The 27,221-nt window shown below is 42.6% G+C and overlaps 1 protein-coding gene across 1 annotated transcript in view; it reads left to right on the top strand.

Moving 5' to 3' along the window:
* cacna1ab (calcium channel, voltage-dependent, P/Q type, alpha 1A subunit, b) overlaps positions 1–27,221 on the top strand; it is a 215,910-nt gene that overhangs the window by 166,099 nt on the left and 22,590 nt on the right. The window contains 9 exon segments of the mRNA XM_085785651.1: positions 552–668; positions 1,654–1,662; positions 4,306–4,463; positions 5,361–5,511; positions 8,275–8,402; positions 9,124–9,220; positions 20,743–20,848; positions 21,246–21,353; positions 25,875–25,978. Of these exon segments, the coding sequence (XP_085641777.1) occupies positions 552–668; positions 1,654–1,662; positions 4,306–4,463; positions 5,361–5,511; positions 8,275–8,402; positions 9,124–9,220; positions 20,743–20,848; positions 21,246–21,353; positions 25,875–25,978 (978 nt within the window).

Below are 27,221 nucleotides of genomic sequence, written 5' to 3'. Positions count from 1 at the left end.
ATGCTCTTATTGTGTGTGTATGTGTGTGTTTGTGTGTATGTTTGTATGTGTGTGTGTGTGTGTGTGTGTGTGTGTGTGTGTGTGTGTGTGTGTGTGTGTGGTTGACATGCACAGTGCACTGTGCTCCATCTTGTGTGGCCTGCTTGCCCCCCTCAGAGATCAGTGCATTTGGTTCTCTTAAAAAAAAAAAAAAAAAGCCTTCTGCTGTACCAGATTGGATGATGACCTTTAGTCTCTTTGAACTATGATTTTCTTTATTTCCTTCTTTCTTATTTCCTTTTGTTGTATTTTTCTTTGTTTTTTTTAATCTTTTCTTTGTCTTTCTCTCATTTCTACTTGTGTCTACTCAGTACCATTATGTTTACAGTTGGTTTTTTTAGTTTGGTTGGTTTTGACTTCCCCCTCCTCTCTCTCTCTCTCTCTCTCTCTCTCTCTTTGTCCTCTCTTTCCTCCGCTGTTGTTTTTTGGTTTTTGTGTTTGGTATAGAGGGAGGCTGTGCAGTCGCGTTGTGTTTGGTTAGAAACTGACTTTGTCCTCCCTCTCCGCTGTAGGACAGCTTCATCAACCTGAGCTTCCTGAGGCTGTTCAGGGCGGCTCGTCTCATCAAGCTGCTAAGACAGGGAGAGACCATTCGCATCCTGCTGTGGACCTTTGTCCAGTCCTTCAAGGTATACACTCCTCTACACACTCACACACACATTGTACATACTATTTAAAGGAGAATTCCGGCCATTTTTGACCCCTAAATCGTTGTCCTGATGGTCACCCAGTATTGGGGGGAGCAAAAAACGCGACTAAAATTGATGCAGGCAAACCAGAGTTACACCATGGCTAGACGGCGCTAGCAATAGCCACAACGCTAAAGTATGAGGGCAATTTTTTCAACCATAAGAAACACTCAAAAAACAATCAAATATCTATGGTACATGACTCGAATCCTTGTGACACACCACTGAATTCATAAACTGTGCGGTTATACTCAGTGCTTAATTTGTCCATGTGTAGGTCCCGGAACACTGAGAGGGTGCTGTTCCGGGGGGGGGGGGGGGCAGAGGGGAGGAGCGGCACTCACCTCATGACTTTTAACACACTCTGAAAAATGACCCCGATGCGGTGAAATTCAGAGGTATAAGAGCTCACGTCGCTACGGCTTTTATCTGAGTTCATCATCTTCCTCATGCTGTTCCTGTGTCCGTTCGCCATAGCGCTTCAGCACCATTCAAACACGGTTTCCGGACATTGTAACCAGATCCGACAGTGAATCATCACGGCAGGCAAGAGTGATGAGGTCGCTTCACTCCCGTCAAAATAAACGGTCCCAGAGATATTTTGGACATTTGTTGCACTGCTCGACCGTTTAATTGTTGTAAAGAATACCGCTATTAGGCAATTTAAGGAAAAAAAACTTATTTTTGAAGAAGTTGAAATGAGCAACCATGTTTTTTGTGGCGTTTAATCTCAGTGTGAACTATTGATAAAACAAAAAGACAATAGACTAAAAAGGCAATCTTTCCAGGATTATATCAGAGACAAAAGCATCTAGGTGACCCTCCTCTGACTACATGAACAAAAGATTACAAAGCAATAAACTGTTGCTTATACTCAGAATAGACGGTGAACAAAGATTTATGCAAGGTAACACTTTATTTTAAGGGGGTTCCTGTGTATCTACCTAATTATTATTACCTATGTCAGTATGTACCATAGACATATACATTGATACATAGTTTTTTGAGTGTACTTACAGTCCTTGTTACACTGAAAGAATGCCAAAGTGGCCTCTCTCTTTGCACACTAATCGCTCCCTAATTTGTCGCAGGAAATATCAATTAACAACGTAGTTACCTTTGAAAAACGGCCCGCTAGCCAATAGTAACTCCTCGTTTTTGCCTTCTCCCAGTATTTTAGTCTCTTAGTGTTTGTTTTTTGCTTTCCTCCCCCCAGTTGCACTGATGGTGACCATCAGGACAACGATCTTTCTTTTTTTCCTCGGGGTTAAAAAATGGCCTCCAAGCGAATGAGTCTCCTAACTTAACAGAGAAATAAAACACAGCGACCTGACAAACATGTGTATTATTGGCACCTTCTTTACAGATTGCCATGGAGGGAGACAGCTGTCTGTCTGCTCATTGCCATGCACCTTCACTTCACCGACAGGATGCGCCATTAGACGTCTGTCTGTCCGCATGTCTCGTACTTACCTTGTCCGTGGTCGTGGTGCTGAAATAACACGTAAAAGTACCATTACTTTTGTTGCCAATTGTCACTAGCTATTATTTAAATCCTGTAGTTTGTCTGAAATATGTAGGCTACATATGATTTTACAGTTTTTTGCACCAACTTCAGTCCTCGTATCATAAGTCCTGGTTTCTTCTGATAGTGAGAACTAAGTGTTGTGCGTACCTGGGATTGCTAATGCAGTGCGTTTCCAGGCAGGGCTTGAAATCAGCGAACATGGGCACATAGCTGGCAAATAATTTTTTGTTTAAACAGGGTACGACTCATATGAAATGGCGTTGAAACGGGCCACTCCAGTTTTTTTCCGACCTGCACGTTTTTGACCGGAGGTCACTATACGGCGAGGGTCAGAATCTTGTTCCGACCAAATTAACTCGTACTGAGTATAAAACAGTATAAACTGGTAATCACCACCTTCAGACAGCCGAACTCTGAAACATACGAGACTAAGTGATTGCAGACGCCTTCTCCCCCGCCACAGAAACAAACACTTTTCCGTCCTGATGATTTCGCCACAAAAATTCACGGCAGAGATATTTTGGCTGCACACTCTGCACTGCTCCACCGTTCTCTCAACATTGGATAAAAAGTGTTTGTTTCTGTGGCGGGGAGAAGGCGCACTGCGATCGTATAGTAATGTCTTTCCAGGATGTTTCAGAGTTCAGCTGTCTGAGGTGAGTGACTACATGCAAAAACACAACGTTTTTCAGTCCAGTAACACTCCAGTAGTGTGTCATAAAGTGATTCAAGTCATGTACGGAAGATATTTAACTTGTTTTTTGAGTTATATGTTGTGGTTGAACACAATTGCCCTCATACTTAATCGTATCGCTGCCGCCGTCTTCTGCTTTAACTTACACAACTGCACTGGGTGACCATCAAAACGATTAGGGTCAAACAGCATAAAGTCAAGGAAACCTGACACAACAATTGCAAATGTTTTCAACTCTAACAGGCTCTGCCATACGACTTCAAAGCTTCATCTTCATTATCGCCTTAGCATGATTAACATAAATTAAAGTACTTACATCTGTGCATGACTTAGTAAAAGTACCAAAATGTTATATTGTCACTAGCTATTATTTATCCTTTTCAAATATTTGTTATTTACAGCTTTTTTGCACCAGCAATTTACCGCATCATATCTATTATCTTTGTTACACGTTCTATTCTATACAAATAAAAAGTTAACAGCATAATGTCTGAGTGAAACCTAATTTTATTGCAAATGTACGTGTCATAAAAGGGACTAAAAGCGAATGGAAATTAAGCTTCCAGCATTAAATAACATTTAAGATTATCACTACGTATTATGTATCTTTTTTTATTATTTCTGGTGTTTGTTATTGACATTTTAAAGGTTTGTGCACTGTCATCTTTGCTAATGTTCTTATTTTACACAAGCATTACATCATAAATAAAAAGATACACTGCAAAAACTCAAATATCTTATAAAGAATATTTGTCTTATTTCTAGTCAAAACAAATCTCATTATACTTAAAATAAGACTCATCACATAAAAAGTACCTTGTTTTTAGACACTTTTTACTTCTTTAATGCATATTGTCACTTGAAATAAGTAGAAAAATCTCATAGTGGAGCAAGTTTTTCTTCCTTATTACAAGCACAAAACACTGGCAGATTTTTCTACTTATTTCAAGTGAAAATTAGTTTGAAACAAGTGAAAATTATCTAAAAACAAGTAAATTTTATTGTGGAAAGAGATTAGTTTTTACCAGAAATGAGACGTTTTGACAAGAAATAAGACAAATATTCTTGGAAATAATGTTTTTGCAGTGAAGAAGTTAAAGTCAAGGAACGATAATATCAAAAGTGTCAAAATTAAAGTGACTACATGTTTATTCAGTGTTATATACTGTTATATTGGATCACTTAATGAAATAATGAGCAGCATTTTAATGTTGTAAGAGGTTGTATTGAATAGAAATCTACACAGAGACTAAAGCTGTCAGGAGTAAAAAGTTCAATATCCACATTCAACTATTAGAGTTAAAAGTCAAAGTAGCATCAATTTGAAAATCAAAATGACACTGATGGTTACAGAGTTTCAGTGTTTCAAAGATCTAATAAAGATGTAGCATGTAATGTACTCTTTGTGTGTGTAGTTGTTTGGTAACCTGGCGTTAGACGAGGAGGGAGAGAGCGCCATCAACGAGCACAACAACTTCAGAACCTTCATCATGGCGCTCATGCTGCTGTTCAGGTGAGTCCTGCAGCTCCACACACACACACACACACACACACACACACACACACTCTGTACTCACTAGTTGCGTTTTCCATTCACCTTTTTTTATTCGCATTTTCAAAAATTGCGAATAAATACTTGGATGGAAACGCCGGAAATTCAAAAAAAGGCAGTAAATGCGCATAAAAGTTTTTACGCTTTGGGGGGTGGATTTGTCAGAGTTTGTGGGTGAAGTGCTGCTGGAGGACGACTTCCCAAAAGTCCTTTACCCGCCGATCAAAAAAGGAAATGCTACTCGGTCTCAAAGCTTATGGAAACAGCAACACACATCTGTAACCAGAGTTTGTGGTGAAGTGACTGCTGGAGGATGACTTCCCAAAACCGTTTGTCCACTGCTCCATTTATAGATTTTTCGCCGGCTTCATTGTAAACAAATGCACATGGGCGAGAGGAGCGGAACCAAAACAGCGGAAAAGCGAGCGGACTTGCCACAGTTCAGCTACTGCCTTTCTGTGTAAATATCTCATGTTACAACATGAAAACCTGCGGCTTATATTCAAGTGCGGCCTATATATGTATTTTTCTTTTAAAAATCTAGCTGGTGCGGATTATACTACAGGTGCGTCTAGTCCGGAAAGTAAGTAAATTGTCCATGATGTTGAGTGTCAGCTGAGTGTCAACTGTTGTCATGGACACATTCACGCTCTCTTATGACGTAATCTCACGGCGCACTCCTCCTCTCCTAATAATTGCATAACAATAACGAATGGAAACGGGCATAAATTTGCATTTGCTTTTTGCGCATTTTCACAAAATCCGCTCTTAAAATTCGATACATTTGGATGGAAACCCAGTTACTGTCACACAACTTCAAATCTAAACTCAACATTTTTTCTGTGTGTGTGTGTCCAGGAGCGCTACTGGGGAGGCGTGGCATGAGATCATGTTGTCTTGTCTTGGGGGTAAAGAATGCGACCCGGCCTCAGGGAACACGGAGCCCGAGTGTGGCAGCACCTTCGCCTACACCTACTTTGTCTCCTTCATCTTCCTCTGCTCTTTCCTGGTGAGGAGCGAATACACAACTTCCCTTCACACTGCTTCATCAATTACATGTTTATATATGAAAATCAAATTTCATCTTTCTAGGAAACAAAATAAATAATTATAGCAACTTTCATACTTCAAAGTGCCTCCCTCATTGATTAGACCCTGGACACTGTGGCGGGGTTATGACACGTGTGCATTAGAGCCTCACGTTGTCATGACAACATGTGCAAAAAGAATAAAAAAAACATTAAGGATATAAAAATCTTTTATCTGCAGGTTTGAACAGCTTGTCCACAGAGGGTCGTATCGACCGTGTCTTAAACAGTTTCACCCTCACGTCTTTATTAATAGACGTCTGTGGGGAAAATGCTGTTTGTGCTATTTTTTACAGTGTTTGCAGCTGGACACAAGAAGAGGAGGACGAAGACTGTGGATGTTCAATCCATATAGTTTACAGTCATGTTTGTTCTTTTGTCTGCTGCTGGTTTTAGTCTCACACCAGAAATCCACTTCTTTTCTTAAAGGGATAGTCCAACATTTTGGCAAATTGGCCCATTGCCATAATCCCTATAGTCATAGCAGTAGGTTCGTTACCTTTAATTGTCGGTGCAAGCTATTTTTAGAACGGTGGAGCAGAGCCGTGAGCTGCTCAGAGCTACGCTACGGAGGCTCATGGGATTTCTTGGTTTCCCTCATCAAACTCATCAAATACACAATCCAACAACTCCAAAACGCTCTGGTGGACAAGTTGTGACCTGCACATTCCCCACGCTATGAGATAATAACAGAAAGTTACCAGACAGAGTTGTTTTAGAGGGAAATTCATGCAAGACTGCTGATGTGCGTTACCTTCAGGGACAGTTTTTCAGCAAGCAGTCTCTGCATTTACCTCTAAAACAACTCTGTCTGGTAACGTTCTGTTATTATCTCATAGCGTGGTGAATGTGCAGGTCACAACTTGTCCACCAGAGTGTTTTGGAGTTGTTTGATTGTGTATTTGATGAGTTTGATGAGGGAAACCAAGAAATCCCATGAGCCTCCGTAGCGTAGCTCTGAGCAGCTCATGGCTCTGCTCTGCCGTTCTAAGAATAGCTTGCACCGACAATTAAAGGTATCAAACCTACTGCTATGACTATAGGGATTATGGCAATGGGCCAATTTGCCAAAATGATGAACTAGCCCTTTAACTTCTTTTAACTTTTACAGTATTTGTTAATTTCACAGGGACAGTTCACATTAATCTACACATTGCTGTAAATGTGCCACTATTAGCTAAGTAGCTAGTTTTCCTTGGCAAACTGTAAGAAAAAAACATTACATACTATAGTATACATATATTACATGGTTTACGGAGTCCGCGGATAAAGTACGTAAAGCAAAAAATTGATTTAATAGATTTTTTTAAAGGATAGGACCAAACTCATAGTGGTAAATATTATATATACACACTGGTGTCTGTGCATGAGAGATGGCAACACCTTCATTTTGTGAGGAAAGCACTCCTGATCTGAGGGCAGGGCAACAACACTAACAATCTTCATGGAAATGACTAGCATAGCAGTGGAAACCACTTTGTGATCACGGATATATAGCCTAATCAACCGCCTTATGGATCAAAGGCTTGGGACGGAATCATTCGTATACAAATGCTGTTTAAATAATTCGTTATAGTGATCAAGAAATCCGCTAGTGTTCATTTTGGTCATTTTATGGATGAAAACAGCGCAAAAAACAATTCAAAACTATGTGTAACATCGACCTGTTTTATTTCGGCGGTGTCCCTTTGACGTGCCACTCGTAGCAGCCTTCCGACGTTGTGCTGTGTGCGTCAACCAGATGGAACTGGTACCACTGTCACGGTGCGGCGCAAATATCGGAGTTTCTGAACATGGATGAATGAAACCTATCCACTTTATATCGACCGCGACGTCAGAATAGATTTCACGGCGTTCCTTGGCTGCACGTTCATCTCCGCATAGCGTTCTCTGTTTCCTCGTTCTGGGATAAAGAGACTGAGGAGACGATAAATGTTTTATTCTCGGCTCAGAGAGAGAGAGGAGACAGAGAGAGAGATAACACTCTATGACAGCAGCTGCGCGGCAGAAGTGAAACTCAGATGGCCTGACCCCTCTCTTCCATATTAGATGTTGCCTACAACAACGGAGGATGTACGGGCGGGTGTGGTTTTGAAAAAACGTTGGTTCGGGTGGATGGCGGGTGGATGACGACTTTTGTGATGCGGTTGCGGATGAAATAATTGCCTATCCGCGCATCTCTAGTATACATATATATTACATGGTACGTCCCTAAAGTACGTAAAGCAATTAATTGATTCTTTATTTAAAGGATAGTCACCAAACTCATGTGGTATTTTATTTCATTGTTTCTCTTTTTAAAGGTTGCCCTTAACAATAAGGCAGGGAGGGACTAACAATGAAAACTAGCTTTTTAAGCTAACTCGGGTGCATTTACATTTGTTTTTGTTTTTTACAATGTTTTATTAATGTACATTGACCCTTTTCAAATAAACTAAACTGAAAACTGAAACTCAGAATCAGCCTTGCAGTTACAAAGATATTCAGGTCTGCAGCAAATGGGAAGTAAGGACTTTTCATTTTATTTAGATATTATAAAAGACAAACACGGAGCAAAAAGGGGGAGGTATGAAGACCCAAGTGCACATTAGGAAAGAAATCCAGCAAGAAAAGACAATAAATGTAACACACACACACACAGAGAATCCACATATGAACGTGTGTGTGTCTCGTCCTCGCTCCAGATGTTGAATCTGTTTGTTGCCGTCATCATGGACAACTTTGAGTACCTGACCAGAGACTCGTCCATCCTGGGGCCGCATCACCTGGACGAGTACGTAAGGATATGGGCCGAGTACGACCCCGCCGCCTGGTGAGTGACACACACACACACATATGCACACAGACAGACACACTTTCTGTAGACGTCATTTAAACAATAACTAAAAAAGGAAGAAACAAAACAACACACACACTTGAAGCAGCAGAATTACACAGAAGCTGTAACTGATGTGTAGCGTAAAAACAAAAGAAAGAAAAAAAAAAACACTGACTATTGAATGTAAAATGACTTCTTCTTCTTAACCCTTGACTTTCTCTCCCGGCCCCTGAAACGTGGGCGGGGTCAACGACCTCTCTCGTCACGACACAACACGTGTGTGTTTGTGATGACTCGGCATCTGCATCACGTGATGATGATGACACGAGTTAGAAGTGGTCAAGTCATGTTATAAAGCTCGTCCGGTCCGAGCAAAAGAATGATCCGACCTTCTTCCTATCTTCTACTTCTACTTCTCTTTCTTTCTGAACTCTTTCTAATTGCACAGCTGAGATGAATGTAACCCTCTCCTGTTCCTCTGTGTGTAAGTGTGTGAGCAAACACAAAAGGAAGGTGTCTTACACCTCTTTTTCTGAGTGTAAATAAATGTTCTCTCCTGTTTCTACCTTTTTCTTCCTCGACATCTTTACTCTTTCTTTCTTTCCTTCTTTCTTTCTTTCTTTCTTTCTTTCTTTCTTTCTTTCTCTCTCTCTCTCTCTCTCTGTGACCTGTGTGTTCCCTCTCCTAACCTTCCCTCCTTGTATTTTTCTTGCAGCGGGCGCATACATTATAAGGATATGTACAGTTTATTGAGAGTTATCTCCCCTCCCCTGGGCCTTGGCAAGAAATGCCCACATAGGGTGGCCTGCAAGGTTTGGACCAAACCTCTAAAGCACAAATTTAAACGCAACCTGCTCGCCTTTAAGAAACTGGAATGAATGTCGCTCTTTATCACTTTTTTTTAACTTATTTTTTAAACAATTTATTTCCTATTTCAACTTTTATTCATTTATATATTTTATTTCATTTGGTTTGACTTTTCTGTTCGGGTTTGTTGCATTATTCACTTGTTTTTAAATCTCATTTCACCATTGGGTCATTTTATTTCTGGGTGGGGGTGGTGGTGGTGGTGGTGTTTCTGTTGTATATGCATTCTGACATGACAATGAGAATGTTTGGGACAATGCAGAAATGCGCACACACACACAATCTATCTCTCACTCACACACATGCACACACACGCACACCGGTAAGCGGTGTGTGTGAAGCATGAGGTGGTGCACTGCACTCGCTATTGTCTTCTGACTGAACGCTGGGGTTAATGACGACACTGGTGTGTTCACTTTTTTTAATTCAGTTATGACGTCAGACGCTAGAGTCTGGACTCCTAGGCAGCCATCGTCTTTTATTTCTTGCTTGCTGTCTGATTTTTTTGCCTGGACAGAAAAAAAAACGGTCGAGCAATGTGCATTGTTCTTGTTTGAGTTTGGGTTCAGTGGGGGGTGAGGAGGGAGGGTAGTATAGAGACATACGCAGAGAGGGCTTGGTCCGAATATACTGGCGCCACACTACGCTAACCCTTTGTAGCCGTTAGCTAGGCCGGTGTTTTTCCTACCGTGTGTCATCGAGGCTCAAGAAAACAAACTCAAGCTCCAGAATACTTATTGATAAGAAGATATAGGCCTAGTCCACACGAACACGGGTATTTTTGAAACCAAACTTTTATGAACCCTGGAATTTTTAAAATTTGCGTCCACACTACCGGTGTGATAAAAAATAATTATGTCCACATGAGACCGCAAAATTCGCCTCAAACAATGTCATGTGCATTCCAAAGCAGTAGGTGGCGATAGCTAGCCAATCACAAGGCTGGAAGAATTCATACCGGAAAAAACAACAATGGCTATGCTAAATGCTAAATGCTAAATAGCACCCGGTAACAGCAACCAGAGACTGGAGGCTCTGCAGCAACTCCGTCAGCTGGTCACGTCTAGAGCGCTCCACAAGTCTCCATGGAAACAACTTACTGTTTACCCTCGCACAGAGTGACGTCGAACAATGTCGACAAAAAACTCAGAAAAACTCAGATTTCAGGAGCCCACAACTGCGGTTACGTGTGGATGAAAGGCCAAACTGTGCAGAGAAACACACGGTTTCAAAAATACCCGTGTTCGTGTGGACTAGGCCGTAGTTGTGGCTTTAAGAACCAAAAACCATCTCAGGTTAGTTTTTCCATCTCGTCGGGGTCAGCCAATCAGAAGAGAGGAGGCTCTTCTCTCTCTTTTCTTTTGATTGGCTGAGTTGTCTGAGTGATCTAGTAAAAAAAAAAAAATGTAACAGATTTCAGAATAAAAACACTTAGAGAAACCCAAACCTGCAAGTTGTTTGATGGATGGTGGGTCCAGGTGGTGAGGGGGCGGGGCTTTGTTGTGACATCACAAAGTGACAGGAAGTCCTGACGGCTGATTTTAAGGCTCAGTTTCTGAATACAGGCTGTGTGCATTTCTCTGTGGACTGAGGCTTTGATACTTTCACAGTATTAATATAGAACCTAGAGCTGCTTTATAATCACACTACACATGGACATCTACCTTTATACTGAAGGAGCTTTAACACAAACATCTACCTTTATACTGTATGGAGCTTTAACACAAACATCTACCTTTATACTGTATGGAGCTTTAACACAAACATCTACCTTTATACTGTATGGAGCTTTATCTACCTTTATCCTTTATACTCTGCAGATTCCTGTGCCTCCATGACACATGTTTGTGAACCACTGTGCTGCAATATTTAATCTTAAATATTAAAGCCACCATGTGTAGAATATATTCTATATGTTACAATAGAGTCTTATTTTTATATGTAGAACAATCAAACTTTTTTAAATGTCTCTGCCACAAAGGACGAAGGTTTTACATCCTGCACGTGGTGGTTTTAAGGATTCAAGGTGTCAAAACAACCGTCAGGCCTGTTACAAGCTCTTCATAAAGAATGCACACAACAAATTCTCTAAACTCATGAATTTGCACTATCAATAAAAAAAAATCTAAAATAAGCATTTTTTTCTTCTCAGCCTGCAGGCATCAAGTGTAGCATAGAGTCTTCCTTTTTTTTTTTTTTTTGTTATAGCAGACAGTGCACTGACGTTACCTCTCCTGTGTGTGCATTTGTTATGTAAGCGGAGAGCTTGTGTATCCCACATGCTAGTGTCGATTCACACACACACACACCTTGAGTGGAGAATGTAACAGGCCTTGTGGTAACAGCTCATATATTCACTGTTACCTGAAAACACTGCATTACGATAACGTGGCCAAACCTCCTGCTCTGTGTGTGGCTCTGCAGAAGGTTCAAAGGGCAGGGCGTGTGTGTGTGTGTGGGGGGTTTTCTTTTGAGTGTGTGTGTGTGTGTGGTTTGGGGCAGGGACTCTGGACATCAAAAGGTGTTGTGTCCACCAGGTACCTCTTCGTAACTGCCTGTGCCGACATGCAGGCGCTTGTGGGAAGAATCGCTGGTCTTCACTCTTTTTAAGGTGCTGCTGTCTGCTGGCTGAGGAAAACACATGTTAAAAGATCAGATGGCCTGCATCACAAAAAAACAAAAAAATAACATATTTTGAGTTTGTTCCTGATGAATTCTGGGGATTTTGTCCTTAACTAGTCAGAAATAGTCGTTTTATGTGACATTTTTCTGCTAAACACCTAGTGCCCAGGTCCTGGACCTTACGTCTTCAGTGCACAGTAAGACACTACAGTAATAGCAAAGACTAAAACTGGTCTTTTCTCATCTGCCATCTTTTGGCTATTTTACAATCTACTTTCTAAGTATACTGTTGCTCTACTTTGCTTCCCATGTGACATTGAAGTAGGCAGGTGCTGTTGGTTCAGGGAGTCTCAGGTTGTCCATGACTTTTACCAGTTAGTGCATATTTATTTATCGCCAGACCCATATAAACTTTTCATTTTGCCCTTAAGCTCTTAAAAACACAGCATAGTTGGTTCACATGCAGACAGATACACAGATTAAACTGTTTCCATTCACTTACATTGAAATCTCAGGGTCGCATCACCCAGTTAAGTAATAGTAATAGTAGAAATAATCATGTAAACACTGAAGAAACTGTTCAAATGGCTTTGATGCAGATTCAAGTTTGAGTTAAGTTAAATGGGACTTTATATTAAGTACACACTATTAAGCATTAGTTAAGCATTAATAAATACTGAATTCCTCATTTATAACGCATGAATACTCATTAGTATGTAGTTTATAAATACAGTTAGTGCTTATCAATGATGAGTAAAACATTTTAAACTGTGTTAATAAACTACATGCTAATGAGCATTCATGTATTATAAATGATGAATTCAGTATTACCACTCCTATAAATTCTGTAATATTCGCCTATCCAAGGCGTACCCAAAGTAAATTGAATGCTGTTCTTGAACTGTTTGGAGAATATGGATGGGCTTGGTCTCTTTTGAAAGGTAACACTCTGAAGTTTTTCCCCAAACTGAAATAATCACTATAAGTGCTATTATCATTGAGTAATCTAAGTTGGAACACACTGAATTAGAATGTTTTTATTCTCGCCTGAATTTTTTTGTTGCAATCAGATGCCTGAAGATGAGTGTAGCTGAGAATTTTAGCTGGAAAACACAATGGGACCACAGCATGAAGCCTTACCTGGCCCCAGTTCAAATTTGATAACAATCCTGCTAAAAAATAGTATTTTACACATGTTTTTCTAAGTGTATATCTAGGCGTTTTCCTAAAATTGCCATTGAGAAACAATACATGCGCCAAAGTGCATCTTTTGCAAAGTTACGCATGAAAATGGCAGTGCTGCATTTTCCCAGGGACCGTGAATGCAGCACATCGTTTTTTTCGGAATTTCATTGGCTATTCAATGCATCAGTGCCATCGGGATCGGTTTCTATTGGCTGAAGCCATTCAGCGCTGTCGGAGGGGATGTTCCTCATACAGACACAGCCACTCATTCGCTATTGCAGGCGGCAGCCGGGGACAGGGAGCTTGTGATTGGTCGAGTGAGCTGTCAATCGAAAGGTCAGAGCGCAGCGCCATTTTGTGAAGTGAAATAAACATTGTTTTCATGTAAACGCCGGACTTATGAGGAGAAATAAACGGATTTACTGGATATACAATGCGTAATTTCATAAGATGCAGCAGCGGGATGAGGCTATCTACCGGTACAACCGTGTGTTTTGGACTAAATACTTTACTGGATTGGATTTACTGGACTTTTCTGAATGTAACGACACCAAGTTTGTGGGGAAACCCTGTGATCCTGAGCCTGCCCTGACACAAATCGTGAGTTATATCGGCTTTTTACGAACTTTGTTAGCATGTTTATAGTCTGATTCGAGTGTTGCTGTGATGATTATATTTAGGAATGGTCGGCATATCTTTAATCACAAGAGTTTTAGCTTTCCAACGATATGTGGCATGACTATTTCAAGTGACTGGTGACATCCTCTATGACACCTCCCTGTTTAAAACCCCCCCGGGGGCCCGCGGGCGGGCCGTTGGAATGGTAACAGGTTAATGCTTAACTAATGCTTAATAGTAGCCTGGCTAACACCAGACCTCATCTCAATGTAGATTGAGATTCGGTCTGGGAACCACCCGTTCATTTTTTCGTATTTGAGGTGTGGTTAGAGCTGTTTATTGGGCGCTATGAATGTCTATCAAATGCATCTATACGTAGCTTATAGCCAATCGTATCAAGCATACCCAATGACGTATGTAGAGCCACAGAAATCCAATGAGAGAAAAAACGCTAAACGTTGCTTTTGGCCGAGAGACCATCACATTCAGTGGCGAGAGGCTGTGACATGGCACGGTGCGTCTGTGTTATTGTTGTTTAGTGGCCCCCCCCCCTGCCCCCGATGGTGGTTTTGTGAATAGAACAACAATTGTTGTATATATTTGTCTTACACGAGCCCTTTGATCCAGAAATGCAAGTGTCAGAAGAGCGACAGGCACAAACAGAGCTCCTTTCATAAAAGACGCTCTATCTCCTTTTCTAGAAAAAAAGCAGGGATTTTGGTGAAACCCAGCCATGTTTAGCTTGAGTTTTCTCAGGAACGGAGGCACGTAGAAACAAACGGTTTGTGGCCATTTGAAGCATAAAGTTTCACCTTTCAAATGAGCCACAGTATGTGTTGGTGGCAATAATATAGAATACACTGTGGCTCTACAAAAATCGTCAAAAATGGTCTAAATTGCCGGTACACTTGACTAAAACTTTGGAAAGGAGCGCGGCACTCAATGAGTTGATAGCGTGTACTTACTATAAAGTGTTACCGTTAAATGATGGTTTTATTTTGTGATGTGGGCGACCTGACGCCCGAAAAAGCCGAGACCCAGCTGTTGAGCACCCTCTTCATCATCATCACCATCATCCTCATCCTCAGCAGCGAGGGCTCCCATGAGCGCCGTGTGCAGTGCGGCGGTGTGCGGAGGCTCCTGGTGGACACGCAGCCTCAGTATCTGATGGGACTGCATTGACTTGTCATTGTGACGCGATCACTCCGACGACCTGTGCAGCGGTGCTTTTCTCTGCCTGCTGGAAGCCCCGCTGCCAGTTCTATCCGAGCGGCTGAAAGAGGGCAAAGAACCAAAAAAAAAAAAAGGAAAAAGAAAAGAAAAGAAAAAAGAAAAACCCAAACCCCCTCGTTTTTCACCTCGCATAGAACGGTACTATCTCAATAACAACAACTAACTAACTAAACTAAACAACACCTCCTCCTCCTCTTCTTACCTCTCCTCCTCCTCCTCCTCTCCCTCCCCGGTACTTTATGATAAACCAGACTAGAAGCCACGTAGTTACACACCCCCTCGTTCTCTCTCTCCTCCTCCTCCTCCTCTCTTTCTTCTCACCACAGCAACCACATAATCCACAGCGATCAAAACAATAACCTCTGTGTATTTGTTCCCCCCCTCCCCCCTCTCCCCCCTTCCCCCCTCCCTCCTTCCCTCCTTCTTCCTCCTTTCCTTTGTCGGTTTTCTTTTACTTTTCTCCTCATGTCTCCTCCTCTTCCCTGAAACTCACCTCTGTTTGTCTCCCTCCTCCTCCTCCTCCTCTTCCCTCTCCCCGCCCCTCATCGTTTTTTCTTTCTTTCGTTTTCATGTCGTCCGTCTTCGTTTGTTCTGTCCGGTGTGTGTGTGTTGGTGCGTGGGTGTTTGAATGCATGTGTGTGTGTGTGTGTGTGTGTGTGTGTTTGTGTGTGGCCACCCCAGCGGCCGGATCAGTTACACAGACATGTATCAGATGCTAAGACACATGTGTCCGCCGCTAGGCCTTGGGAAGAGGTGTCCCGCCCGGGTCGCCTATAAGGTAGACTCGCCCCCCTCCCCACTTCCCCCCTCCCTCCTCCTTCTCTCCCTCTCTCTCTCTCGTTCCTCCCTTTATCCCCTCATTCTTCTTCCTCTTCTCCCCTCTCCTCTGTCTGTCCCCTCCCATCTCCGTTCTGAAACCTCCCCATCGCTGGGGAGAAGAAACCTCCTCCTCCTCCTCTCTCACCTGCTAAAACCTCCCTTCCTCCTCTTCTTCCTCCTCCTCTTCTTCCTCACCCCCTCCTCCTCTCCTCCTCCTCCTCCTCCTCCTCCTCCTCCTCCCAGCGGTGTTCTCCTCATTGTCTGTTAGTGGTGGTTGTGGTGGTGGTGAGCGCTGTCCTCTCTTCTCTCTCTCCGACCGCGGGGATGGAGGGATGGGCTTTTGTCGTGCAGTGAAGTGAAGTGATAGTGGAGTGGTAGTCGATCCCTCTTTTCTTTTATATTTTATCTTTTTTTATTTCCTCCCCCCTAGTCAGGCCGCAGGAGTAAGGGAACGGAGGAGGCTTTGCCAGTCCCTCTGCAACCTGCACGGACGCATGCACGCACACACACACACATCCACACACACACATCCACAAATGCTAAACAGACATGAAACTAAACATGAAGCAAGAAAAACAACTTCCTTTTAAATAGAAATTTGCATATTTTCACTCTATAGCTATACATAGAATAATACATACGCTTCAGCCTGTTTTATTCGTTCTTAAGTTAAAACCAAAAATTGAAAGTAAATGATGTAAAAAGTATCAATGAAACATATTATCCGGCCACATTTGTTGATTATTTGCAACATATTAAAAGAAAAATGACATCCTGAGGACCAGTTGACCCACTCACATCTACTAAAGTGTGAAAAATCGATGGATAACACATTATGGATCATGCATAATTAAATAAATTTGGACCAGTGTTAGATCCAAACATCATGTAAAGTGGTTTCTATTCACACCGTGCAGCTCTGTGCTGACGATGCAGGTACAGAAGGAACGGCAAGGGCGTCTGTCTTCGGTCCTCTGGGTCTCTTATTCCTGTGGATGGCTCTTTAGTGCTCGCATACACATGCCCCACACGTGCACACGCTGTGCACATGCAAATAATGATAACAATGATTTGTAATGAATATGAGTAGGAAAAGTTCTGGCCCTTCTTAGTTTTCCCCCCTTTTTTTGGTCTTCTTCCAAGATGCATTTGGATTCTTATTGCTTTTTCTTTGACATGCAAGGAAACTTGAGTCTTTGGCCTCAGACCGTCAGGGTAAAGATCTGGGTCGAGCATCTCAGCATCTCTTTGTCTTGTTGTCTGCACTTTCTGTCCTCCACTCTGTCACTCTGTCTCTCTCTTCTCTCTCTTTTTCCTCTTTACTGACGCCCAGATTCAGCTATGTTGCTGATCATGTTTGATGTGTTCAGGGGCAGAGACAAATATCCAACATTATATTTCTTAGAATAATTTTTGTTTGTTTTTTTCAACTTAGTTTGAATGTTTACGATAGAAAAACAGAATCTTTGTTTACTGTTGACAGAAAAGTTCATTAATTCAGGGCCTTCCAAAGAGAAAAATAAACACGAGGTGCATGAAATCTGTAAAATACTTGATGTCAAACTGGCTATTTATACTGTATCTGTATCGGTAATACATACAGTATATAACCAAACAGGTGGAGATCCTTGACTCTGAGGCACCTCCTACTCCACCCCTTCAGGGTGTATATAGATGTTCCCAGATGTTCCTTAAACGCCTCATATGCAGACTATTTGGTAGGAGCTACAATTTACAGATGGACCCTGAAAGCCTCACATGCAGTATAGAACTCTGCAGAGGCAAACATAGCACACTGAGACAACATGAAGGCTTCAGTTGAAAGTTTAAGTTTATAGTTGTCATTACAAAAAGGGAGAATGTGAAGGGGCCTTCAGGGGCCACTTGTCCCCTCAGGGGCCCCAGACATTTGCAGATGTCAAAGTAACTCAGACTTATCTCTTTACCTGCAGAATCATATTATATTAATACAGATTTACTGTTCACACATTAGATCCCTTGTTGAATCCGAGCGTCAGCCTCCTTTTTCCTCTCTCTTCCTCTTTTTTTTCTCCTTCACTTTTTACTCATTTTTGTTGTTCTCTCTTTTCTCTTTGATCTCTCAACTGTCTCTCTCTCTCTGTCCTTCTATCTCTGCGTCCACATGTCTGTCTGCAATCACCTCATCCCATCATATCATCCATCTATCCCTCCATCAGAGCCTGTGCTCTGTCTCTTCATACTCTTTCCTTTCTCTCTCTCTCCAGTACTGTTCTGGCAGTGCCCCCCCTTTCCCCCCCTCCCATCACATACTTCAGCCATCACAGCCCTCCAGTTATAGACTCCATAAGTCCATTAAAGGACCTTTTTTTTTTTTTTTTTTCTTATCTGGAGATCAGAGAGTCGTCACGTCTTGTCTCGGCATAGAGAGATGGAGGTCGGACATCTTTGACCTTTTTCACACTGATTTCCTCTTAAAGTTCAGACGATTGTCTCGGTCTTCCCTGTAGTGGACCCGGAGGCTTCGGCCTCACTAGTTTTTTTTTCTTTTTTTTGTTTTTTTACGGCACCTTTGAACTTCTCAGTAAACTTCTGTCAGTGTTGTTTTTAAGTCCTCGTCTTTATCTCTTGTCTTGTTCTGTAATTTTCAGCCTCTCTTCTCTTCTCCCTTTTTTCTATCTCAACACACACATGCACACACACACACACACACACACACACATGCACACACACACACACACACACACTCAGTTTCTCTCTGTTGCCTCCAGTTGAGACACGTCCTCTCAGTTCCTCTTTTACTCTTTCAGTGTTTCCACGATCTTCCTCCTCCTCCTCCTCCTCCTCTTCTTCTTCTTCTTCCCTTCTCATTTCCCTTTTTTATCTGTAACCACATCTCATGACCAAGCTTAGATCCACCTAGTTTTAAGTCGACTAACTACTGCCCCCCAACCCCCCTACCGTGTGTCCCCCTCTTTGATAGACTCCCCATCCTCCCCCCCTTTACCCTACAAGTACTACTACTTCTACCACAAAGTCTGGTTGGTCCAAAACCAAACAAAAACAGAACATCAATCATCTCTTTTTGATCTTCTCTATGATTTTTTTTTTCTTCTTTCAGGGAATGCCACAACTCTAATCCTCTAACTCTGAGTCCCCCTTAAAGACACTGCACCCGTTTGGCATTGAGAGAGATCTTGACTTGATATGAAACACAACCATCGCTGTTCAATTTGACTTTTTCTAATTAAGGGAATCATGAATGTAGAGCACAAAAAGCAAAAAAACAACAACAACCAAACAACAAAAAGATACGAAATGAATCAGTCAGTAGGATTAACCCAATTAGACTGAGGATACTCTCTTTGCGCGGATGCACGGCTGCTTGTATTGTGAAAGTGGGTTTTAAGGGAAATGGAGGTGGTGGTGGGTGGAGGGTGGAGGGAAGGGGTATATTAGGCTGGGCAGGTGGGAAGAGTTGGGGCTTAGATAATGGGAGTGTAGTAAAAAAGGCATGCTGCATGCTCTGTGTGTGGGTTTTTTTCCTAGCGGGGGTGTGTTGTGTGGTGCTGCATGCGATTCCCCGCACTCTGTGTCGCATGGCTACGGGCGACATCGAGCCTGCTGCTGTTGCGCTGCCGCTGCCGCTGCTGCTGCTGCTGCTGCTGCCGAGCGCTGTGGATGTTGGCCGATGCCCTCTGCCTGACACACGACTTGTTGGCTCTGGGCATGCCCGACACTCGCACAACACTCAGGAACACACGAGCATGTATACACAACCCCCCCCACCCTCCTTCAAACACACACACACACACACATACCGCCATTGTACTACCGTGCTTGCCATCGTGAGTGCCCAACGCTCATGTTCGTAGGTAAATCCAATGGATGCCAAACCAAGTCAGGATAGGAACGAAACGACAAGCAGCGCGGGGGAGGGGGGCCCCCAGGTGGCCCCCTCCCACCTACCCTCAGGCTTGTTTCGTTCTATCTGCGGGTTTCTCCATTGGTTTTACCTTGGTATAGAAATGTTTTTTAAAGACAGGGAACCTCCTGACAGGTAGGGGGAGCTCTATAGCGGATGCCTCAGTTAAAATAAACAACAGCAGTCTCCTGAAAAATAGCAGAATTACACCAGTGATACTGTTATTGTTCTCCAGTCGACCTAGTTTGTCTCCTAAGGACTCCAATTAAGCGCCCTTAATTGCAGTCTGTGCAAATAATTGTGTGTAAGTGGGTGGGGAGGGATGCTAGGGGGTTGGTGTGGGTGGGGTTTGGTGTATGTGTACTGTTATATATCTATATCTATATCTCTATGTGTGTAACAACAGAGATGTGTAAATGCGCCAATGCATTCACACATTTTAGGGAACATGGGCACAGGTTGGGTCGGAGGCCATTTTGGCTCTGATTGTTCTTCCTTGTGGTTCTCGGCTCTCACAGTTGCTTAGCAGCAGATGGCCCTCATTGGATAGCTGTGCTGTCAACGTAGAGTATCACTGGGAAAAAAACAAACAAAAAAAAACAAATGAACAGGAGACGCAGGAAGTCACCTTTCTTTCCTCCAAGCAAATGCTCTTTGCAACAATTGCAAATGCATGCACTTAAATGAAAGGATGGAGAAAAAAAACGTGTGCAGCAGACATTAAGTACTTAAACACACCCACAACGGCTCAGCGGTTGAACCTGAATGCAGCACGAATTTACTAGAGGACGTTTAAAACTCAATCAATCACTTGACTCATTGTGCTTCATTGATCAGAGTCGTAGTGACACTTGAAATCGTCCACTCCTCAACACCAATCTGTCTCAGGGAACATTGACTAAGACACCTGGACAAATCCAGTCCAGGGCTCTAATTGGCTGCTGTCTATGGAGCTCTCTCAACCCCCGCCTCCACCCCCGACCCCCAACCCCCTACCCCCCTTCCTTGGAGGTTCAGGAACACCGCCCCTTTTCGCTGAAGGACACGTCCCTTTCTCATCCTGTCATCCTGACTGGCTCTCCACAGAGGCTGTTGCGCATGGATCTGCCGGTTGCCGACGACAACACGGTGCATTTTAACTCCACCCTCATGGCTCTGATCAGGACAGCACTGGATATAAAGATTGCCAAGGGTACGCCGCCCCCACCCCACCCCACCCTAAAGTACTATCACCCCTCTTTAGACTCTGTCTCTTCGTCCTGTCTGATATTCCCGGGTGTTCCTGGGTATTTTTCCAACTGTTTCTCTGCAACAAATGCTTCAGATTATTTGCAGCAAATATGACAAAAACTGTGACACTAACTAACTAAATACTTTTTTGTTTTGTTTTGGGTGTGTGTGCAAACGGGTGAATGGATAAATATATTTCTTTTGGGGTTTTGTGCCATCGTGCCACCCTTTTGGTCTGCACCTTCTTCGCATTGTGTTTATGTGCAAATGAATGTTTGTGCAACTGTTTGGTGTATGTGTGTGTGTGTTTGGTGTGTGGACTGGTCTGGGTGGCGGGTGGTGGGCGGGGGCTGCCTCAGGTGGTGCAGACAAGCACCAGATGGACGCAGAACTGAGAAAGGAGATGATGGCGATTTGGCCAAACTTGTCCCAGAAGACTCTGGACCTGCTGGTCACACCGCACAAGGGTAAGTTGCAGGCGAAGAGCGCATAGTGGTGTTTGTGTGTCCGATCACCAACTCACCAAGAGGACAGCTTCTACCAGTCAGTGTCATTCACTGCTTCGCATCTCCTGATCAGGCCACTACAACACTGAACTCACACACCGAAGGCCTACCTACACGCATACATGCATATAAAGATCTTCATGCATACATCCACCACTGTAGGCTCTCTTCATCTCTACGTCTCTTTGGTCCAAAGCAACATATCTAATCAACTATGAGCCAGGTTGCCATTGAGATATTTAGGTAGTTTCACAGCAGTCCAAAGTCCCATTGACTGACACTTGATCGCTTACGAGATACATAAAAACTCAAGGTCAAGATTTGCAAAATATTGTCCGTATGAGCCCCAATCAGATTTTATGATCCCTTGACGATAGAACTCTTGTTCCCAAGTTCATAAACCCTCGTAAACTCTTGTTAACTCAGTAACTCACTGGGTTTTCCAATAATACAAAGATAAAGCCACTTTCTGGCCTCCGGTTCATGAGAACATCAGTTTGTGTTTGTTGGGAGGCCCATCTAAACCAGAGATACTGTTGTAGCAAAGGTTGTATTGGTAGAGTTATATACTGTATGCTAGGTTTTGGGTCATTACTTACAGTACCACCAAGCCTTGACATACTTTGAAATTCAAAACTCGATCATTATTGGAAGATATTAGAAGAGTTTTTTATTTTGTTTTTGCAAATCAAGGACAAAGACGTTACCATCTATGGTTCTTCACACTTCGGGGGTAATCATTTTTTAAAAACAGGTGTATATAAAGTATTTAAAACTTACTTCATTTGTCACAAAAAAGTTACTGAATGTGGTTACTTGCCCGACAAAGGGTTAAAGGGATAGTTCACCCTAGAATGATATTTCGCTCATTATCTACTCACCCTCATGTTGACTAAGGGCTGGAAGAAGTTCCAGAGTCCTCCGTCCCTTCTCTGAGTTACAGGGGGTCTTAGCGTAGCAGTGCATTTCAAAGCAACGGTTGTAAAGGGACACCAGAGCTCTTCGTAAAAAAACACACACAAAAAAACATCCAAATATCTCCATGATGCTCGTATGTAATGTCCGTCTTGTGCTGAAGCCCCAAATTGCGTAATTGTCCCGAAAAAAATTAAATAAGTCCACATTCCAAGCATGTTTGTAGCATTAGCTCCGGAGTGTCTGTTGTCCGGTCTTCCGCTGCCAGCGCGCATGCGCAAAGTTCGCACTGAGACCGACTCGAGTCTCAGTCTGGTTGCGCATGCGCGCTGGCAGCGGAAGACCGGACAACAGACACAGAGCTAATGCTACAAACATGCTTGGAATGTGGACTTATTTAATTTTTTTCGGGACAATTACGCAATTTGGGGCTTCAGCACAAGACGGACATTACATACGAGCATCATGGAGGTATTTGGATGTTTTTTTGTGTGTGTTTTTTTACGAAGAGCTCTGGTGTCCCTTTACAACCGTTGCTTTGAAATGCACTGCTACGCTAAGACCCCCTGTAACTCAGAGAAGGGACGGAGGACTCTGAGACTTCTTCCAGCCCTTAGTCAACATGAGGGTGAGTAGATAATGAGCGAAATATCATTCTAGGGTGAACTATCCCTTTAAGTCAACACCAGGCCCAATTAATATGGACTGAAAATATGCTGGTCCAGATGAACCCCAGAGAGGTTCTGTTGCTCACCATCCTCTTGCTTTACCAACCCTGCAGTGAGCAGCACCTTTGGTTTTAGTTGGTGTATTTTAAAGCCACGCCGTTGGACTTGTATATAAATAAATGTCTGTTGTGTTCAAGCTAAACAAGTTCACATGATGTTGATGAAGTCTGTCAGCATCAGGGTAGATCTCCAGAGTCTTCTCCCTGGTGTCTTTCATGACATTCTTGCACCGTAACAAGTAACCATGTTAAATCATTGGTTTACCAAAGCGGAAGAAGCCTAAGCAACAAATGCAGGAATAAAAACAAAGACACATCCAAGACAAGTCAGAAAAACAGACACTCAGGATCACGGTGAGAACCGACAATCGATTGGTCTGTTTGGCTTTTCCTCATTGGAGAGCACTGTGGGTGTAACTACTCCTTCTGCCAGTAGAGGGAGACAGAGGTTCCACATCAAAAATGGAGGCAGACTGGCAATAAACCAAAATTATTTAAGGGATGTTAGTTATTCTTCATTGTCTGTCACAGTCTCAACAGAAAGTTTCTTACTATACCTCTCTGCAAGCTTATATTCAGGAACACTCAACTTCTTGATTGACTGCTAATTATCAGAAAAAATACAAACTGTGACTTTGTCCGTACAAATGAACCCAGAGTTTCTCAATGATGTCTAGGGATTTGGCCTCTACATTAACCATGTGCCATTTGTAGCCCAATTTTGGCTTTTGAGTTCATACTTTGGCAGAAATCATTATATTAAATTAGTCCCAGCATCATTTATTTTTACATATAAACATCTTATACACAAATGCGCCACACCACACATGAATTGTAGGCTCCCCAGCACACAGTGGAGACAGTAGTACACACACACACACACACACAAACACACACTGCTGATCTCTCCACCCACTCGGTCAGACCTGGTATCAGGGGGTGCCTGCTATAGAAGATCCTCTATAGAAGTCTTTTCACTACAGGAAGAAAACTAGAGGCAGATCAATAGGTGGAATAGATCTAGACTGACAAGTTATTATTGATTGTGATGAGTGACCACTTCCAGGTAGATCTGTGTAGAATCAGATTATTGAGGTGATTCTAGTAAAACCCAAGTATAATTATGTATATATGCATGTGTAGCAATAACCTCAGGCTGTTTTGTTACATGCATGTCACCTGATAATATACAATGCACTGGCATGTCTTATTGTCCAGTAGTTTAATAAGATATGTGTGGTCATATCTTATCATCACACACTATAATACACTTTTAATGCTGAAGGACTTGTAGCTGTGCCACTTTGAAAAGGGCGCCTCTCATTCACTAAGAACCTTCTCCGCTATTTTGTTTTTATTTGACAACCAAAAACAAAGCTCAATATTTTTCTGATTTTAAATGTTTTTTATGTGTTTCATCCAAACTCTGGGGATACATGTCCAGAGTTTTTAGAAAAAAATTGAGCTCCTGTTTTCTCAGGCATCATTAGACCGAGGCGTCCACCACCACCACGTCTTTCTTAGTGAGGTGGCTACCCAGTCCTCAGCCTTAATATTTTAGATCAGACATATTTATTTTTAGATAAGACAGTATGGTCGTATGGAGAATGATGATTGATTGATAAGATATAGAAAGGTGCAGCATCTGCCTGTGAAAAGACTACCAGCTCTGTTGTGTTTAGTAACTGTACAGTGTTGTAATGTAATATTGTATTTGTGTGTCGTGCACCAGCGACGGAGCTCAGCTCCGTTTCAGAGGAGGCTTCATGAAGGAGGTTTAGACAGTCAGTACATTTAAAAATCAAATTATGGTTTTAATCCGTCTATAACTGGACGTAAAATTGTGAGTCCGACTAAGACTGGACTTCTCCAGATCAGACTGAAACGCTCAGAGGCGATTGGAAACCGATTTTCTTCTGCATGTTTATACCTTAAAAATTTGAATAAAGTGGTATCAACAATGCTGTAAATGAGCTTAAACTGAATGTTTAAAAAATCTATTAACCATGTTTGTGGGTGCACACAAACATGAAGGTTTGTCTGCATTAGACCTACAGTATAACTTCTAAGAGTTAAATAGGAGTATGTGTAGTAGTGTGTTCCCTGAATGCCTCATCTGCAGGTAATATAATAATTTTAATAAACTTTATTTATATAGCACCTTTCATAATAAAGTTAAAAAGTTCTGCACACATAAAAAAATCATTTTAAATACATAAAACAAGGAGAAAATAGAGACGAATAGTGATCCATCCAATGAATGATCAAATGAAAGTGAAAGTAAAATCTGTGGCCCATGGTATTTAAACCCCAACAAGCCCAACACAATAAACAATATAAAATAGGTCCACCACTGGTTAAAAATGCATTTTTTTTGTAAAAGTGATTTAAAATTAGTTAAATTAGATGTTAGCTACAGCAGTCGTGTCTTTACAAGAGAGAGGGTTAAAGTTGTTATTTGCAGTGTTTGCCAATAGGAGGGGCCATCAGGGGCCCGATTTTCCCATTGGGGGCCCTAAGCCTTTTCCTTTGTGTGCCTCTGGATGCCAGTGCACCAATAGGACTAATGTTGAGTGTTGTTGGTCATAGATATTGATCACCACTGACCTCTGACCTCTGGAGGCGGACTAGACTCACCTGAACCTGAACATACAGCAGGTCTCCTCCTTCCCTCTGTGGACTGACGCTAAACAAGAGTTTCCTCCATCACTGGTGTATTCTGCATGTTATTGTGTTGGTGATGTGTATGTGTCTTGTCCCCCCACTCCCACCTCCCCCCACGGCTCAGGGTCCCATCTCGCTCGGGTCTAATCTTGCAGGGTAACTTGTCATTTTTTCAGCAGCCACAGACTTGACGGTGGGCAAAATCTACGCTGCCATGATGATCATGGAGTACTACCGCCAGAGCAAGACCAAAAAGCAGCAGGCGCTGCGAGAGGAACAGGTAGACCCCACCTCTCCGGAGAACGAAAAACAACCTCCCAACCCCCCTCCCCCCTCCCTGAACGCAACAAAAAAGAACAACACCTGTTATCCCCCCCTCCCCCCCCTTTTTTTTTCCTTTTCCCTCACCCCCTTTCTTTCTGCTGCTGCCCCCGAGCCTGTAGACTGACCTCCCTTTGCCAGATGTGGATTTAAAAGCATAAGAATCAAAGTCTTATACATTTAAATCCCCCCCCCTCCTCCTCCTTCAGGAGAAACCATCGCATTTACCCCAGACGTTACCTCCCCCCCCCCCCAGCCTGTGCTCCCTTTATTAGCATGCTACCTGAAAGTCTACCTCGTCCCCTTTCTAGCACCGTGTCGCTCCCTTTCTTTTTCTTTCTTTCTTTCTTTCTTTCTTTCTTTCTTTCTTTCTTTCTTTACCCTGTTTGCAAACCGAGGAATCCAGCTGTTTGCCTCTGTTTTTTGCATTTTATCAACCTCTCCCTCCCCTACTGCTACGATTTTCCTCTCACAGTGGATTCACTGAGTTAAAATGACGATTTTTTTTGTTGTTTATAATGTTCTTCACAATGATGATGATGATGATGATGATGATACCACATGGCCTTACATTTCGTTCAGTGTCAGTGCTCTTCCCTTCCCGTTGATGAATGCCTTTTGCGATGCACTCGCTCCCACCGTCTATTTTCAGTCTGCACACTGTGGACGTGTGGAAAACATCTCTCCACTCACGTGATGCCTTCCTGTTCACTCCAGAAAAATCTGAAACCTAAAAATCTTAAAATTTTAAAGTCGTCATTTTGCTCCTAGAATAAAGATTTTAAATAATCTTCCATATTGACCGAGACCGAGAAGAAACAAGGAGCTTTACAGGAGCAGGTGACAGGAGAGTATGTTCGCCAGTCTTTCAGACAGTACCCTGCAGTGACACTTGTATTGTCGGTATGTTCCTGAATGCAGCATTCCCATTGGACTGAATGGACAGGCTCTCTCAACATCAGCAGCGCACAAGGACTTTAAACCAGTCTGTGTGTCTGTCGCTCCATCCCTCCATCCCTCCATCATCCCACCTCCTTCCTCCTCTCCTCCTCCTCTGTGAAGAAAGAATCCACCCGACCCCATCACACAACACTGTTACAGACACCATCACTGATTGGCTGTTGAATATGTGGCAAAGTATAAGTAACAGCAAATCTAATATTCAGTATTCTACATATAGGAAAGCTTCTCTTAAAACAAAG

Source organism: Trachurus japonicus, chromosome 1 (genome assembly GCF_045865225.1).
Source record: "Trachurus japonicus isolate A0001 chromosome 1, Traja_1.0".
Taxonomy (NCBI): domain Eukaryota; kingdom Metazoa; phylum Chordata; class Actinopteri; order Carangiformes; family Carangidae; genus Trachurus; species Trachurus japonicus.
The sequence above is the reverse complement of the archived record's forward strand: the minus strand, read 5'-3'. Positions and strand labels throughout refer to the sequence as shown.